Consider the following 16,417-nt stretch of genomic DNA (forward strand, 5'->3'; position numbering starts at 1 on the left):
GGCCAATCCTACTAAACCCTTGTTCTGTATACCACCACCTGTAACTAGACTAGTGGGAACAGGTGCCTTAGGGGCAGGGGTGGTGGTAGCTGTGGAGTGTTTGGACTTGTTACAATCTGAAGTCCAATGGGTTTTCAACTTACAGATTTTACACCATGTCTTCCTTGGACCTTTATTCTTGTTAGATTGGGAATTATCAGATGCTGCTTTTTGGGGGCCTGTTGAAGACTTCTGGTCGTTTCCCTTTTCCCCACCCTTCTCAGAGGGCTTGGCATCTTCCTTTTTAGTTGCACCCCCCCAAGGGCTGGACCTTTTGCTTGATTCTGGTTCTGACCCATTCATCTGCCTTCTTTCCCAATTCTTGGGGGGAGGTCAGATCTGAGTCCACCAGATGCTGATGTAATAGCTGATTTTGACAATTGTTAAGGATCTGCTCTCTCATGATAAGATTTACAATCCTTGATAATCATCTACTTTACTGCCATTTAACCAACCCTCCAGATCCTTGGTAGCAGAATCCACAAAGTCTACCCAATCTTGATTTGGTGCTTTCTGGGTGTCTCTGAACTTTAACCTGTATTGATCAGTGGTTAAGCCAAACCCATCTATTAAAGCATCCCTCAATATATAGTAGTCATCAGCATCCTCTTCTCTAACAGAGAGGAGCTTGTCTCTCCCTTAGTCAGCAAAGGAGAGCCATAAGATGGCTACCCACTGCTCTACTGGGACCCTTTGAACTTTGCAGCCCTTGCAAGTGCAGTGATCCACTTGTGGATGTGATCCCCTGTCTGAAAGGGGGTCACAATCTTATGCAGGTTTCTATTGTCAGAGACTTTCTCCCTAACGCTAGGTATATTATAACTGCCACTAGGAGTCTCTAGACCCTATCTTTTTTAAGCTTTCTGAAGCTCCAAGGACTCCCTATCTAATGCTAGCTGTTCTCTCCTGAGCCGAAGCTTGGCTTGCTCAAACTGGATCAGTCTGGATTTCCTCTCTTCAGAGGATGCTCTTCTCTGAGAAGATCACGTTTTTCAAGTGTTGTACTGCGCACTCGGTATTTTGGTTTAATGAATCTTATATGTAAGATCTTTCTCAATTGAACCCTGTTTTTCTCGGAGTGTGCTAGGTGGGATGGAGATAGCTAACCTCCAATGTTGTCTGAGAAGGATATTTTAAGTGTTGATCTGAACACTTAAACCCAGCTGCACAGCTATTTGCAACCCAATGGTTTGCTACTTACTTAACTCTATTTATTACCAGTTTTAAGTGCTATCTACTGTGTTCTCTCTGTCTACTTATCAAATACATAAACAATTTAGAAACATTACGTTGTTTGTCCACTTTTTGCTTTATGCTAACTCGTAGCCCATAGACATGATCAAAAACAATTCTTTTTAAAATTCATAAATATCCATAAAGCTATACAGCAGAAATCATAGTGCAAATCGTTATTTGTCCCAATGCATTTCGGGATCCATGATCCCTGCTTCAAGGGAACTGTAAAATAAATATGAAACAGATATCACTATTACCATTTAAACATTTACACAAAGTGGCGCAGAACATTGTGTTTTTAAAGCCATCATCTAATAAACTGGAGCAAATGCATGTTCATGTTTTAACATGCTTCATATAGAAAAAAGCCTTCACCACCCTAAATGTGACAAGTGTCTGTAGACCCTAAATCAGGTCCTTGAAATGCTGACAGCGTTCTTAGTGAAAAACTTACCAATAATATAAGTGCCTGTCGTTTAACGGTGAAGAAACCGCAGAGGATTCAACAATGAAGAACCAACGTCTAGTTGATCTGTCAAAGAAATACTCTTGTCAGAGAGCGTACTGATGAAAAAAACGATCGTACTATGAGTGTGGAGATTCCTCATATCAAAAGAAAATGATACACATTCCTAAATCGATGGTGATAATATGCGTGCTAAACGGCGTGTGCCTTTATGGAGGCAACATGTAAGCAATCTAGGTGGTCCTTGCGGTTTAATTTGCGCATTGCGCCTTAGTTATATATCAAGCGTTACCGAACTCTATTAAGCACGCTTTATCTTAAAGGTAGACATTGTATCCAAACTCAATTATCATAATTCACCTGAAAGTCTGTAAAACGCCGTCTGCAATACCGCAGAAAGTGTAGACTCCCAATCTGCAAAAATGTACACATTCAATAGTTGACGCTTTAAGATTCTGAACTTTCTAAACTGTTAACAAGAGAAAAGGCACCAAGCTAAGCATAACTTTATTGTCTCAAACTGCTGTTTGTCGGTGATAAAAATGCATCACAGTGCTCTGTAACAATATGAAACAGTGGTGTTACCCGATTGTGAACCATACGACCATACTATGTCTTATGAATGTTGAAGCCAGCCGTGCACGTACCTTTCTATTGGAATAATGCCTTCCAACAAACCAATCAAATTGTCTGAATCAAAATCCTGTTCAATGCGTCTGCCAGACGAATGCCAAGTAAATACAACTATTTGCAATTTACCTAAACTATATCGAAATTCAAAACTCAATGCGCAATGAGATCCTCGGGGGGAGCAGAGCGAAGCGGTCTCCCCCCGTGGATTTTCGCCCGGATGGTCGGACCCGGAGCGATGACGCATTAGGCAGGGCAGCGCAGCGAGCGCGAGGCATAATGCGTAGGCGTTTAGTCAGGGAAAGCAGTCATTTTAGGGACCCGGCTCTGAGGCAGGAGTTTTGTCGAGGAGTGGGCATTTTTATTTCCCGAATTACAAGCGGTATTTACCGAACCTATCGGGCGCGGCCATGGTGACACAGGAGGCACTGCAAGAGGCGCTCCGTGTCATAGCGGCGGCCGGTAGGAGTGACCTTTTGGCGGCGGCCGGCGGGGACGCTGCTGAGCCCCCCCCCCTCGCAAAGACCACCGAGGAGACAGGCGGCAAACGGTGTCAGAAGAGCCATAGACGCATGCAGGCAGCCAGCGTCAGTGAGGAAGGGAGCGAGGAGAGCGCGTTCGGCCAGAGGGGCTCGTCAAGCAGTGGGGTATGCCAGGCAGGTAGCTATGTGGAGAGGGCAGCCTTCACGCTCGCTATCCCCGGCGATGCTCCGTGGGTCTCGCTTCGTGGCCAGGCTGCAGGGTGAGTTGGCTACGCCCCCTATTAGGAGGGAGGGGTTGGCTGGGGGTGGGACTGGCTCAGTTTCTCAGCGCTTGGCAGTGGGCATGGGCAAGCCTGTCAGTGCAGCCCCGGCCAGGCAGATACGCGCCAGGCCAGCTCCTTTATTTACAGTGCCCAATAGTTTGGAAGCCCACTCAATTCCAGCGCGCCCTACCTGCCTGCCCCTTCATAAGGTTATAATTGCGCAGCAGCCCAGCCCCAGCCTTTGGTGGATTATTCGAGCGGCAGTGATGATGAGACTGCGCCCGGGTCATGTCACCTCGGGGCCCCGGGCATACAGGTGAACTTGCCACGCCCCAGGTCCCCGCCCGGGGCCCAAGTGCCTGAGGAGGCAAGGGTTGGTTTCACGATTATAGAAAACACCTCTGAGGACCCTTATGATTACTTTCCTCCTGAGGTAGATTGTACTCAGACACAGGAGGCAGGGGAGGTTTTTCAGACAGGGGAGGCTGGATTGGCAGCACCAGCCAAAGATGACTTTATTCAATATATGTACGACAACGGACCGGAGCACACCAGATTTAACAGAGACTATATTTTTCCAGTTGCGCGCCAGGCACCACTAGGTTATGCGTCAGATGAGACTGGGCTGGAACACAGTTTAACGGGGCAGTGGGTGTGGGTAGAGCATGCCTCCACCGCTGATACACAGCGTAAGCAAGGCGAGGTACAAAAAGCACCCAGCAAGGCGCGTCTAATAGAAGAGTCCGATAGGGTGTCAAGTGGCTCTCGAGCGGAGCAAGGCCGGATCGGGAATTTGTCGAGCAGTAGGAGTCTGCAAGTTAGGGAAGTTGAGACGGACACAGCGGCCACTGAACAGGGTGGTTTTAATGTGGAATTTATGGCGGATCCACAGCAGGCGGACAGGTTTTTGGAGCGAGAACCTGTTTTTAATTGGGACACGTATGATGGGGGTGTGGGTGATGGTGAGCGTCCAGGAGGAAGCCGGCAAATAGTCGCCCCACAAGTCATAGGGGCGGGGAGAGCGACTTTTCCACAACATACAGAGGAGCGGAATGCTGGCGCACAACTGAGGAGCTTGCCAAAAAGAAAATCAGCTCCAGCAGTGGGCGCAGGGAGGGGAGCTGGGACAACAAACTCTGTTCAATCGTTACAGGTTCAAGACGAAGATGTGGACTCCGGACTTCAGAAGGAGAATCTCGAGCGGATCTCTCAAGAAGAACTGAGACGACGTGCGGAACAGCTTCCAAAGGGTAAGCAACCATGGTGGGGGGCATGGGATGTCTCTTTGAAGCCTACGGGTGAGAAGATCCAAGAACAAGTGCCACAGGCACAGGGCATGGCAGGTGTGCAGGGCGGCAAGTCAGCCCACCCCATTAGACAAACAGGCGGGGAAGAGATTTCTCCTGCACCAGGTAGGTTGCCATATATGGGCATGTCAATGCCGTTAGGTACTCATTTGTCTCACAAGACAAAACAAAAGATATGGCAGCATGAGTATGTAGATGTTTTCCGTTTACTGCACAGAGATGTACAATCCAGAGAGGGGTCCAAGGAGGAGGAGTTAGAACTGGCAAGAAGACCCAGGGTGCCAAGAAATATAGACAATTGGTCGTCTGCCTTTTTGATTTTCTCCAGCATTTACTGTGAAAAATATCCAGAGAGGGCAGTGTCACTCTTTAAGTATATGGATGTTGTACGCAAAGCGCATATGCATTTTGGTGGTTTCTCCTGGCTGAACTACGATGAAGAGTTCAGGGCCAGGATGAGCATGAACCCTTCAAAACCTTGGGGTGACATAGATACCGAATTATGGTTACAATGGATGTCATCAGCCCAGCTTACGGAAACCACTCACACAGCTAGTGGATTGCCGGTGGCATACCGGCCCTTTCCAGGGCGCGCCGCCCAGGGAGGGGCGGGGTTCGTTACAAGGGGACACCCAAGCGGCTTGGGCTCCTGTTGGAACTATAACAGGGGGTATTGCAACCAGCCATATTGTAGATTCAAACATGAATGCTCCCAATGTGGGGGCAGACACATGCTATTCCAGTGCCTTACACCTGCATCAGACACGCCCGAGCACACCCAGCAAACACAAAGCCAGGCAGCCAGGGGCAGGGGAACCTCACTCCCTACTATACCAAAAGGCTTTTACCCCAATTAAATGGGAACTGCTCACCCCTTGGTTAGACAGGTACCCTGACAGCGAGGCGGCCGCCAAACTTTATTGGGGGTTTAGGGAGGGATTTCGAATTGGCTACCAGGGCCCCAGATACAGGCGGTGGGCAGATAATTTGAGGTCCGCCAAGGAATTCCCGGAGGTAGTGGGCAGGAAACTGGAAGAGGAAGTTTGTCTAGGCAGAATAGCTGGGCCTTTTGAGGAGATGCCGTTTGTTCATTTCATGGTGTCACCGCTGGGGGTTATCCCCAAGAAGGCCGCAGGCGAATTCCGCATGATTCAGCACCTTTCGTGGCCGGAGGGCAGCTCTATTAATGATTTTATCGCTGTCAAGGACACAGCCGTCTCATACACTACAGTGGATGAGGCGTTAAAAATGATACGAAGCCTAGGTAATCATGCCGAACTCGCCAAGTGCGACATTCAATCTGCGTTTCGATTGATACCGATACACCCCATGGACTTTGAGCTTCTGGGGATGCAGTTGAATGGCTATTTTTATTTTGACAAAGTCTTACCGATGGGGTGTGCAGTCTCCTGTGCCCTTTTTGAATTGTTCAGCTCATTTTTACAGTGGGTTTTTCAGCAAGGGTGCAGGGAAGGCAAGGTGTGTCACTATCTTGATGACTTTTTATTCATGGGATCGGCGAAGTCCAGACATTGTGAGAAAGCTTTAAAAGTTTTTCAACTTATGGCAGAAGCATTTGGGGTGCCTTTGGCACGAGACAAAACGGAGGGCCCCAGCACACAGATTACTTTTCTTGGCATAGAAATTAATACGGTGGAAATGGTGGCCCGCCTTCCTCAGAAGAAGCTAGAAGAGATTAGGTCATGCATTCAAGAGGCCCTTCAGGTAGAAAAGTTACAACTTAGGCAAGTACAGAAACTATTAGGATATCTGAACTTTGCGTGCAGAGTAGTCAGGGGTGGAAGGATTTTCTGCAGGTTGTTGGGCATGTCCATGTCGGGAGCGAGCCTGCCGCACCATAGAGTCAGGCTCACCAGAAACATAAAGGAGGATTTGAGGATTTGGTTGTTATTTTTAGCGGAGTTCAATGGAGTGCCACTATTGTTCATCGAGGAAAGCATGAAATGGCAGGTGCAAATGTATTCGGACGCGTCAGGTTCCAACGGATTTGGCATTTTTTGGGACGGGCGCTGGTGTGCCGAGAGGTGGCCAGAAGAGTGGTTTTCTCAAGGTCGCAGCATAGCGTTTTTGGAGCTGTTCCCCCTTTTAGTCGCTCTGCAGATATGGGGTCCAGAGCTCAGTAACAGAACGATCCTGTTCCATGTAGATAACATGTCAGTAGTTCACTTAATCAACAGGCATAAAGCTAAGGACAGGAGAGTGTTAGGCCTTTTGAGAGCGTTCATGTTGTTAAGCCTGCGTCTGAACATTGTTTTTCGGGCAGCACACATTCCAGGTATTAATAACACAATTGCTGATGCGCTCTCTCGTTCCCAGTGGGACAGATTTCGCGAGCTGGCCCCGGGAGCAGCGGTTCAGAAAACACCAGTGCCGCTCAGCGTCTGGGCGCTAGGGGACTGAGGATTCTACAGCTGGTGGAGAATTCAATAGCACCATCCACACAACGAAGTTATATGCTGGCATGGCAGGAATTTCTAAGTTATGTTGACACTTATGACATTGTAAAAAGAGAAGAGATGTATATTCCTCTTATACTTGACTTTGTTTTAACGCTGATTGATAAGGGTTTGTCCCATAACACTATAGCGGGCAAGCTAGCGGGGATCTCATTCTATGGTCATTTGTATTGGGGCCGGGACCCAAATAACCATGTATTGGTGAGGAGGGTGTTGAAGGGATTGCAGAGGGCGAAGGCAACAAGTCCGCACACAAGAGCACCAATAACTTTTGATCTGCTCCGGCAATTGTTAGAGTCTTTACACAAATCTTGTTACAATGTGCATGAGATTAGACTTTTTAGATTAGCAATGATATGGCTCTTTTTTGGAGCATTTCGCGTTTCCGAACTGTTAGGTTTGAAGAACGATTGCGGTTTGTGTGGCAAGAATGTTTACTTAGCGGGGGACACTTTGAAAATATGGTTATGCAAATCAAAAACAGATCAGTTGGGGCAAGGGGTGTGGATACACCTAAATAGGACACACATACACAGTTGTTGCCCAGTACAAGAGTGGAAGGTTTTTCAGCTCTTTGCTGGTGTTCAGAGTGGGCCCATTTTTGTGCATGAGTCAGGTGTTAAGCTTTCGAGTCACCAGCTGCTGGTGGTCATGAGACGCACACTTTTATTGCTAGGTTTAAACCCAATGAATTATGCAACACATTCCTTTCGTATAGGAGCAGCATCAGAAGCAGCCTGTTTGGGTTTGGGTTGGAGTGCGATCAAAAGGATAGGAAGATGGAAATCTAACTGCTGTGCAAGATATGTCAAAAAATAAAAAAAATTAGAAAAAATAAATAAATAAATAAATAAATAAATAAATAAAATAAAAAATGAATTACATGAGTTGTAGAAGACACATGGACAGTAGTCCAAGTCATGAGTTGTTAAGCATCAAGTTATATGTTTGGGTTTTCTTATTGAGTTTTTTTCTCTTATCTAGGTGACATTCGGGGATTGAATCCAGCCAAAAAACAAATCTGGATTGTGGGACACTCATTTGTGAAGTGGGCTGCGATCTTTGCGGATCATCAAATATACGGAAGGAATTTGGGGATCCCCGGCGCTGGACATGAACTTTACTGGTGCGATAAAGGGGGCATGCGCTGGGAGAATTTGTTTCCTCTATTGGCTAAGATCAGGTATGACAGGGGTGGTCCGGATATGCTCATTCTCCATCTAGGGGAAAATGACTTGGTGGCATTATCAGGTCTCAGTATAATAAAAGCCATGCAATTAGATTTAGCAGTGGTTTCTAACAACTGGTTAGGGACCAGTCTAGTATGGACTGAATTTGTTTTCAGACAGCAGTGGAAGAACGCCAGGAGTCAAGCTGCCATGGAAAAAGCCAGGAAAAAGGTAAACAGGGCTATGAAGATTTTCTGTGTGGGTTTGGGGATCCAGACAATTGCACATGACAGCATCACTGGAAAGGAAGGCCACCTGTTTAGGGAGGACGGCGTCCACCTCACTCAATTCGGGATGGCGTATTACATACTGGAGATCAGAGCCATGTTATCAAAAATTTTGAAAGTGGATTTGTGGGTGTCGTCGAGAAGGGAGGAATAAAAAAAAAAACAAAAAAAAAAAAACAAGGGAAAAACAGGTTTATATGAGTACTATTCAGTATATGATCAGAATGGGTTTGGGTTGTTTTGGTGGGGTCAGGAAAAATCCAGGGTTTTTCCTGGGTGGCGGAATAGGGGGAGGTCAAGATCTCGAGCGGACTTGACCGTCCTTCAGGAGAGAGGGTGGTGGGAGGTACAAGATGGGGGAAAAGGAAAGAAAGATGGAAAGTGGAAAGATTTTGAAACATGTTGGTGAATTCAAGGAAAAGGAAGTTATATTGGTTTTGGAAATTTACAGTTATATACAAACAAGTGCAAAATGAAATGTTATGGTTTTGGCATAATATGCAAATTCAACGGTTTGAAGAAATATGCAAATTTACAACTGTTTTAATGGTTTATGGATATTATAAATTGCCTGATCTAAAGAATAAAAGTGGCCTTTTATGCTATCCAGTGGTGTTGTATCATTGTGTAGGGGCTGGGCCATTTTGGGCGATGAGATCCTCGGGGGGAGCAGAGCGAAGCGGTCTCCCCCCGTGGATTTTCGCCCGGATGGTCGGACCCGGAGCGATGACGCATTAGGCAGGGCAGCGCAGCGAGCGCGAGGCATAATGCGTAGGCGTTTAGTCAGGGAAAGCAGTCATTTTAGGGACCCGGCTCTGAGGCAGGAGTTTTGTCGAGGCCCGCCCACCCATCCCTGAAGAAGAGATGTCAATAAAGATATTTTGTATACTGTTCACAAGTTGGTATACGTAGAGAGATATGTTAAACAAGAGATATGCCACGTTAGGTCAGGCAATTGTTGTGTATCCTATTATCTGTGAGTGGCGGAATTGGGGGAGGTCAAGATCTCGAGCGGACTTGACCGTCCTTCAGGAGAGAGGGTGGTGGGAGGTACAAGATGGGGGAAAAGGAAAGAAAGATGGAAAGTGGAAAGATTTTGAAACATGTTGGTGAATTCAAGGAAAAGGAAGTTATATTGGTTTTGGAAATTTACAGTTATATACAAACAAGTGCAAAATGAAATGTTATGGTTTTGGCATAATATGCAAATTCAACGGTTTGAAGAAATATGCAAATTTACAACTGTTTTAATGGTTTATGGATATTATAAATTGCCTGATCTAAAGAATAAAAGTGGCCTTTTATGCTATCCAGTGGTGTTGTATCATTGTGTAGGGGCTGGGCCATTTTGGGCGATACCTTTCCGTGGGCGACACGGCGAACGCTGAAGTAACAGGTCAACTCTCTTCCGGGTTCAATAACACGGGAATATGGGCTAACGCATAAAAAGGCACCCTGTCGACGTCCAAACATGGACAGCGACAATGGACCATATGCTCGACAATGTAGAATCCCAATTGCGGCCATATTTAAACGTTGTACTACTCCGATTCGAATGATAATAAAAAGGTATATCTACTTGAACCGTGTGCTAATGCCAAAGGCTCAGATGCGAAAAGCTGCAGCATATGACAAAACTAATCCGAGCGTGCTACAATTGGATCTTAACGTGACCGTGAGAAAGGAAAGGAGAAAAAAATTAAACAAACTAAGTGAATACTGCAAAAAGCTCTAAATCCTTATAGCCCAAATTGGAAATGACGGTGTGTGCGCACAGTGGAACAATGTGTGCATTTGCGGCATACATATTTAACATGGATGTTGACTCCAAAGCACAGATCGTTTTCAGTGTCGGGTCGAGATCTCGTTTTCAATGGGAAAACGTGAAGAATTGCTGCTGGAGAGAAGAGTTGTCGATGTCATGCAGGTGAAAGATAAAGATCTCGAAGAATAGGACCTTAAAGCAGAGGGGACAGAGTCTGGGTCACTAGCCAGTGACCAGGGGCCTCGGGAGAGAGTGCCCTTCAATGTCGGGTGCTTCTTGGTCGATGAAGAGCATCTTGGATCAGCAGCCACGGAGTCCAGGAGGTGTCATGGAAGGCCAGCTGCTGGAGGGCGACTGCCCCATGAAGGATGAAGGCTGTTGTGGTGTTAGTGTCCGGATTGGATCCACTAAGCTTTGGCAACCACAACCCATGAAAGGATAAAGAAACAGAAACAGTTACTGTGCAGACCCTCAAGGTCTGAGCGAGGTCTCCAGCGAGGAGACTGAAGAGCAGGCCTGGAGAAACCAGGGAAGCTCGTTGAAATGAATATTGACCTTTGCCAGGGCCCTCCAGTCGAGAGACCAGGGACCGCGGGAGGCAGCAAAATGGCGTGTGTAAAGATGCGCCCACGGGTCCCTGGAGGGGGCTGGAGTGTCGATCTCTGGCACAGATGTTGCTGATAGGTTGGCCCAACAATATGCCAAAGCACAACTTCCCCACTTGTCGGGTTTGTGTGCTGTGCAAGAGGTGGCCAGTGTCTTGGGGTTTTGGGTATCTTGGCACCCACGGGGTTCACGGTACTCAGCAATGCTGTGCACACTCACTGTCCTTTGGGATGCTTGAGAACCCACCTCAGGTTAGGCAGAAGTCTTCGATGTCTGTAGGAGCAGCAGAGTGCCAACCTGATCAGATGCAGTGTTTCAGGTACCTGCCAAGCAGGAGGGTTACCCCTTTACCCCAAGGAACATTTCTTCCATCAGCTGGGCAGCAGCTCGTCGAAGGTTCAAGTTTCAGAAGCAAAGTTTGTGTCTAAGATTAATCTGAAGCTCTGGGGACCCTGCACCCACCATTATCCAAGAATTAGGGGAGTGTCTAAACCAGGGGCCTCCAGTGGCTACACCCTCTCCCCTTTGTTGAGTTTCGTGCCAGAGCAGGGGACAGGATGCCCCTGAACCGGTTTGAAGTGTCAGATGCAGTAGTAGGCACCACATGTGCCTACATGCAGGCCTGAAAGGAATTCTAAGTGCACCCACCCTGTTCCAATACACATAGCCTGTCTGGTGAGGCGAGGACACCTCCCTGAAACAGGATCCCTATTGTCCAGCTGCCCTGGCTGGAGTTTCCCCCAGCAACAGGCAGCCAGAATTGTGTGGGTGGCTGGTAGCATCCATTTTGTACTACGTGTGCTCTTTTAAATTGGTGTCTAAAACCAACCGCTTTTACCATGTTGACCCTCTAGAAGGGTGGAATGCTACCCCCGTCACCAGGACTGGCAAGCGGGTAGTATTCAAAGTTGTTTGACACGTAACACGACGTGGTTTGGTGCAGCCATTCTCAAGTTAGCATTCTACCGCGATTTACTTTAATGCACTTAAGAGTACATGGTATGGCTGCACTACACACAACCCCGTACTTAGTATAACAAAGGTTACAGGGGGGCTCTGCTCATGCAGAGGGTCCCCCTCACACATAACCCAGCACCCTGCCTTGTAGGATTAGCAAGGCCTGCTTTAGGGGTGACTTATGAGTATATATGTGTTATTCTTAGGGGGATACAGGCTACCTTTATCCTTCATCGCATCACACCCGGATCGTCGCTCCCTCGCGGAGCGCCATTTCTTCTCATCGCAACAGGGTCGCACACGCAACAGGTTCAGCGCATCATCATCCCTTGCGGCAAGGATTCAAAGCATCGCTGGTCTCGTGTCAGGAAAATCATTGCTACAGCTGGTTTGCAACATTTTGTTTGTTTTGCTACGAAATCCAGGTACTTTGAGTAAAAGGATCGCAGAGACCACTGCTTTGCACTGAATACCTATTTTTACACCTTGAACTATTTCTACAGCCTTTCAAGGTTAATCCTATTTTTCAGTACTGTGGTACTGTGTTTAAGTCTATATCTAAAGATACTTTTTTTTGTAACTACTTGTGTGGTGTCCCTTTGCAGTGTTCTTCACTGTGTTACTGTGTATGATCATAAATGCTTTACACACTGCCTCTGAGATAAGTGTAGCTGCTCGTACTAGGTTACCACAGGGTTGAGTAGGGGTTATCAAAGGGTGTAGCCCCCTTACTCTGACTTAGGAAGAAGGGTCCCTACTTGGACAGTGGCCAGCCATTGCCAACTAGAGACCCCATTTCTAACGCTCCCTATTTTTCATCTGGCAACTGTTTTTGCATACTGACATTTACTGATCCTCTCCATGGGTACCTTTCCACATTACCTCTTGGTCTGCATATTCTCTACTTGTGCTGATCTGACCCCTCTCACATTCACCTCAAAGTACATGCTCATCTCTCAATCTATTCTTTATCCACATGCTCCCTACAATCACCCTCTGTTTTTGCCATTATTACCACCATTTCTAATTTCTACACTCGAACCCTTACTATTCCACCCAGACTCTCACATTGTCATTCTTGTGCTGTACCTCTTACACCCACACATACATTCCCTGCACCTCTATTCACCTCTATGTACACAACAGCTCTCCCATTCATGCTATACACACAATGTACTGTACTCATCACCTCCTCAGCAGACGATAACCGTATCATTTCAAATGTATCCCTCTTATTCCGATCTCTTCCCTTTACACTGGCTATAAGACATACATTTTTGCCAAGTTGCACCATTATACCCATATCTTACATTCACTCTTAACACCTTACCACATATCTCACCCTGACATTTACATTGCTCAATTAATCTGGCCTTTTTCATTAGCCTCTCACCATTCACTCACTCTACTCTGCACATTCAAACACACCACCCATCTACTGGCCTACACGTCGCATCTCTACATCCTGCTTCCTAACTTACACAACTGGTCAATCCCCTTGGCATCCACATATCCACTCTGTTTCCCGAAAAACCTTTTACCTTGTCTCACTGTGTCTCTCTTACATCCATATCTTAGTTCCATGCTCGATACCTCTATTAACTTCTGCATATTAACAACTACCTTACTCAATGAATCTGCCTTTATCACAGCCACCTTTCATTATAGTGACACATACTTCAGCTCTCATCTCCTGCCAGCCTCTTACCTTGTCTAGCTTGTTCGACCTCTTTCACATCTACCTATTTCTTGCACACCTCGCCCAGGCACCCAGGCTTTAACAAAGTCTGGGCAGAGTGCAAAAAAACTCCACCGCTCTACGCAAAGCTCGGGGAGCAGCAGAGTGTGTTAGATAAATGCAGTTCTCTGTGATTTTCAGTGGCAGGTGCTTGTCCGCACTGTACAATCATTGTGAACGCCCCATATGCAGCGCAAGTCAACACTGCTTCCTTTCTGCCACACGGGTAGATTTTTACTTGAGCGGCAGCTTTCTCGAAGCGAATGGAAAGTTTCTCAACGCAAGGGGTTGCAAGCATATGCGACTACTCGCAATAAGAAATATGACCGCCTGCGTTGAGAAATCTCGCAGGTAGGTTGATTTTCCACGCTCGTGCTCGCCAACTTGATGTTAATGATCACGAACAAGGAAAAATCTTGCCAGTAGGTGGATTTTTCATGCTCGTACTCCCCAACTTGACGTTGACGAATACGAGGGAGGAAAAAAACTCTGCTCCGTCAAGTGGAGTTTTACGAAACTCTGCGTACTCTGTGTAACGCGGAGTGCGGAAAACTATGCAAACTCCACGAGCGGAGTTCACCACCCAGACTTAGCTTTAACCAGTTTTTCAAGGTGCAACAATCTGATATCCACACCCCAGCATTACCAACAATTCACATTGTAATAATGATGATACTCTACGTGTCCTATCTAAGAACTTCCTTTGAGCATAACTCCTTCCTTCCACTCTTATCTATATTGCTACTGGCCCTATTACATCTGAGTCTCCCCTCCATGCACAAAATGTCAACACAAATCATTCTCACCTCTCCCCTTGTTTAACTATCTCAGCCCCTCCAACATTAACCTCTCAAACAACATGTGCAGCTATGCTTCAATTTTCAACACCCACCTCCTCCTATGTCTGTCAATATAGTGCATGGGTGAAACACAGGCTCCTGTAGCACCTGCACAGCAGACGGATCCACAACACTTCTGGGGGACTCACAGTCCACTCGGCTGATCACATGTAGTACAGGGCAATCCACTAGCCTTAACAACCCTCCGAGTTCATCTCTGTGTGATCTGGGATAGCATCAAGCATTTCTCAAAACTCTTTCCCTATTTTCAATACACAAAGGACTACATACACACCTATCATATGCTCAACTCCAAATGATGTGTGGGTAAACTGGTATAGTCATAGCTTGTATAAACAAAGGATTTGTTGGTCAAAAAGTGTGAAAAAAAACCAAAACGCATCCCTTCTTCACTCTTCTTCGTCATCCCTCATCCCTGGTGAGCAGTGCACATTGGGCTACAATGCCATAATGGCTGTCAGACTTAAGTTTTGAGGGCATCCCATAGGATTCCCTGATGTTCATTCAGGCAGGGGCAGGTGCCAGTCACATCCATAGCATCCTCAAGTGATATGACTATTTGCTGTCATCATGCAAATGCATTGTTTGCACCAAGTGAGCGGTGACAGCAAGGCAAGCCTGGCAGGAAAAAAAAACCCTCAAATTGAACATTCTCATTCAAGTTTGTAAACTGAAAGGCTGTTTGTGTCAAACATATCAAACACAAGGAGATGATGGACAGAGTCCTGAAACTTTTCAGACACTCACCCCCAGTCCCTTGCTCTCCATGCCACTGGATTCAAGCTAGCCTTGCTGATGAAGTGTAATGCCCCAAAACTGGTCCCAGTATGCTTGTTTCTGGTCCAGAGAGGACCTGGCATGGACGTTCAGGCTGGACTGTTCCCATGGGGAACAGCATCAAGACTGATTTACATATGGCTGGGTTTAAACTGGAATGGCATGGGGAGCAAAATCACAATGGATTTATTCCAGATCTCGGTACTGGGGTGAATGTTTGACATTGATACGCATTCTGTCCATCAATTGTTCTTTTTACAAACATATTGACAACATTTCAGCCCATTTCTAAGGGACCCAAGTGAGGGGTGTTGTTCATTTATTGTGCATCACCCTGCTGAAATATAGCTTAAAAAACCAAGGGAGGGGGCTGACCATCTGTAGCTCATAACAGTGCTCTGTTGCTAGGCCCTTTAGTCATTAGCATTTGTGAGGCCCTGTCAACTGTACATGGGCAGCACCAGCCTGGACTGGCACACATCATCCACACTGAACTAAATATACTCTACACCACTCCTGTTACCAACGACAAAGGTTCGATCTGCTTGCATGAACTGAGCCAAGAAGGAGATTGTTGCTGTGCAATAACATGCTGAAAAGGTATACCTTCCCCTGTGTCACATGAGGGGGCTAGAAGCTGCATTGGAAGACCAAGCATAGATGAATGTCGTTCACTCATAATTAGGCTGGCCTGTTTTAGGTTTAAACCTATAATAACTGATAAAACCCTAGTGAACGGGAAATAGCCTTCTCCAGTGTAAACATATAAGCACTGAAAAAAACACCTGCACAACTACAAATGAAATGTCATTCAATGAAGGGTAAAGGACAGAGAAAGAGTCATTCTTATTTCTTCCTGAAGGGTCCAATACAATGTAACTTTGTTATACAAGCAAGCTGCAATGAAGACTGAGCTAACATTATTCTGCATGAGTTTTGTTGTTCAGGGATGTCACTAAAATAGTGTTTCTTCTTACTTTTTCAACTTTGTGGTTGTAGTGTAGTTCCTATATTTCCAATAGGCTCTGCGCATTGGAATAACATAAACTATAGTTTAGACATAGGACTGAAGTCGACTAGGTCTCTATTGAATATGTTAGACTTAATTTGTGAATGCCAGCTAGCTCAGAGGTCACTAGAAACTTTCTCGAATACACAAGAAGGGATTAGTTTCTGACAACCATATAACATGACAACTTTGTTCCCCAAGAATAAGGAATGTATCTCCAGAGTCGCGGAAACAATAGATGGCTATTTCACTCAGTCAATCGTACATGCTTAGTTTTACCAGAAGTGCAGAGAAATAGAGAGACAGGCGTTTTCAATAAAAAGGATATTTATTGAGCAGTCTTCTTTCT

The 16,417-nt window shown here is 46.2% G+C and overlaps 2 protein-coding genes across 2 annotated transcripts in view; one reads left to right on the forward strand and one right to left on the reverse strand.

The window, feature by feature from the left end:
- Window positions 1-16,417, reverse strand: part of LOC144762003 (fucolectin-4-like) — a 474,150-nt gene that overhangs the window by 260,720 nt on the left and 197,013 nt on the right. The gene's annotated exons all lie outside the window — the stretch shown is intronic.
- On the forward strand, window positions 3,209-8,633 carry LOC144762002 (uncharacterized). The gene is made up of 2 exons (XM_078647166.1): window positions 3,209-4,366; window positions 7,885-8,633. The coding sequence occupies exons 1-2, from the start codon at window positions 3,643-3,645 to the stop codon at window positions 8,508-8,510; spliced, it is 1,350 nt and encodes a 449-aa protein (XP_078503292.1). The 5' UTR covers window positions 3,209-3,642; the 3' UTR covers window positions 8,511-8,633.

The sequence above is a fragment of the Lissotriton helveticus genome, chromosome 6 (assembly GCF_964261635.1).
Source record: "Lissotriton helveticus chromosome 6, aLisHel1.1, whole genome shotgun sequence".
Lineage (NCBI taxonomy): Eukaryota > Metazoa > Chordata > Amphibia > Caudata > Salamandridae > Lissotriton > Lissotriton helveticus.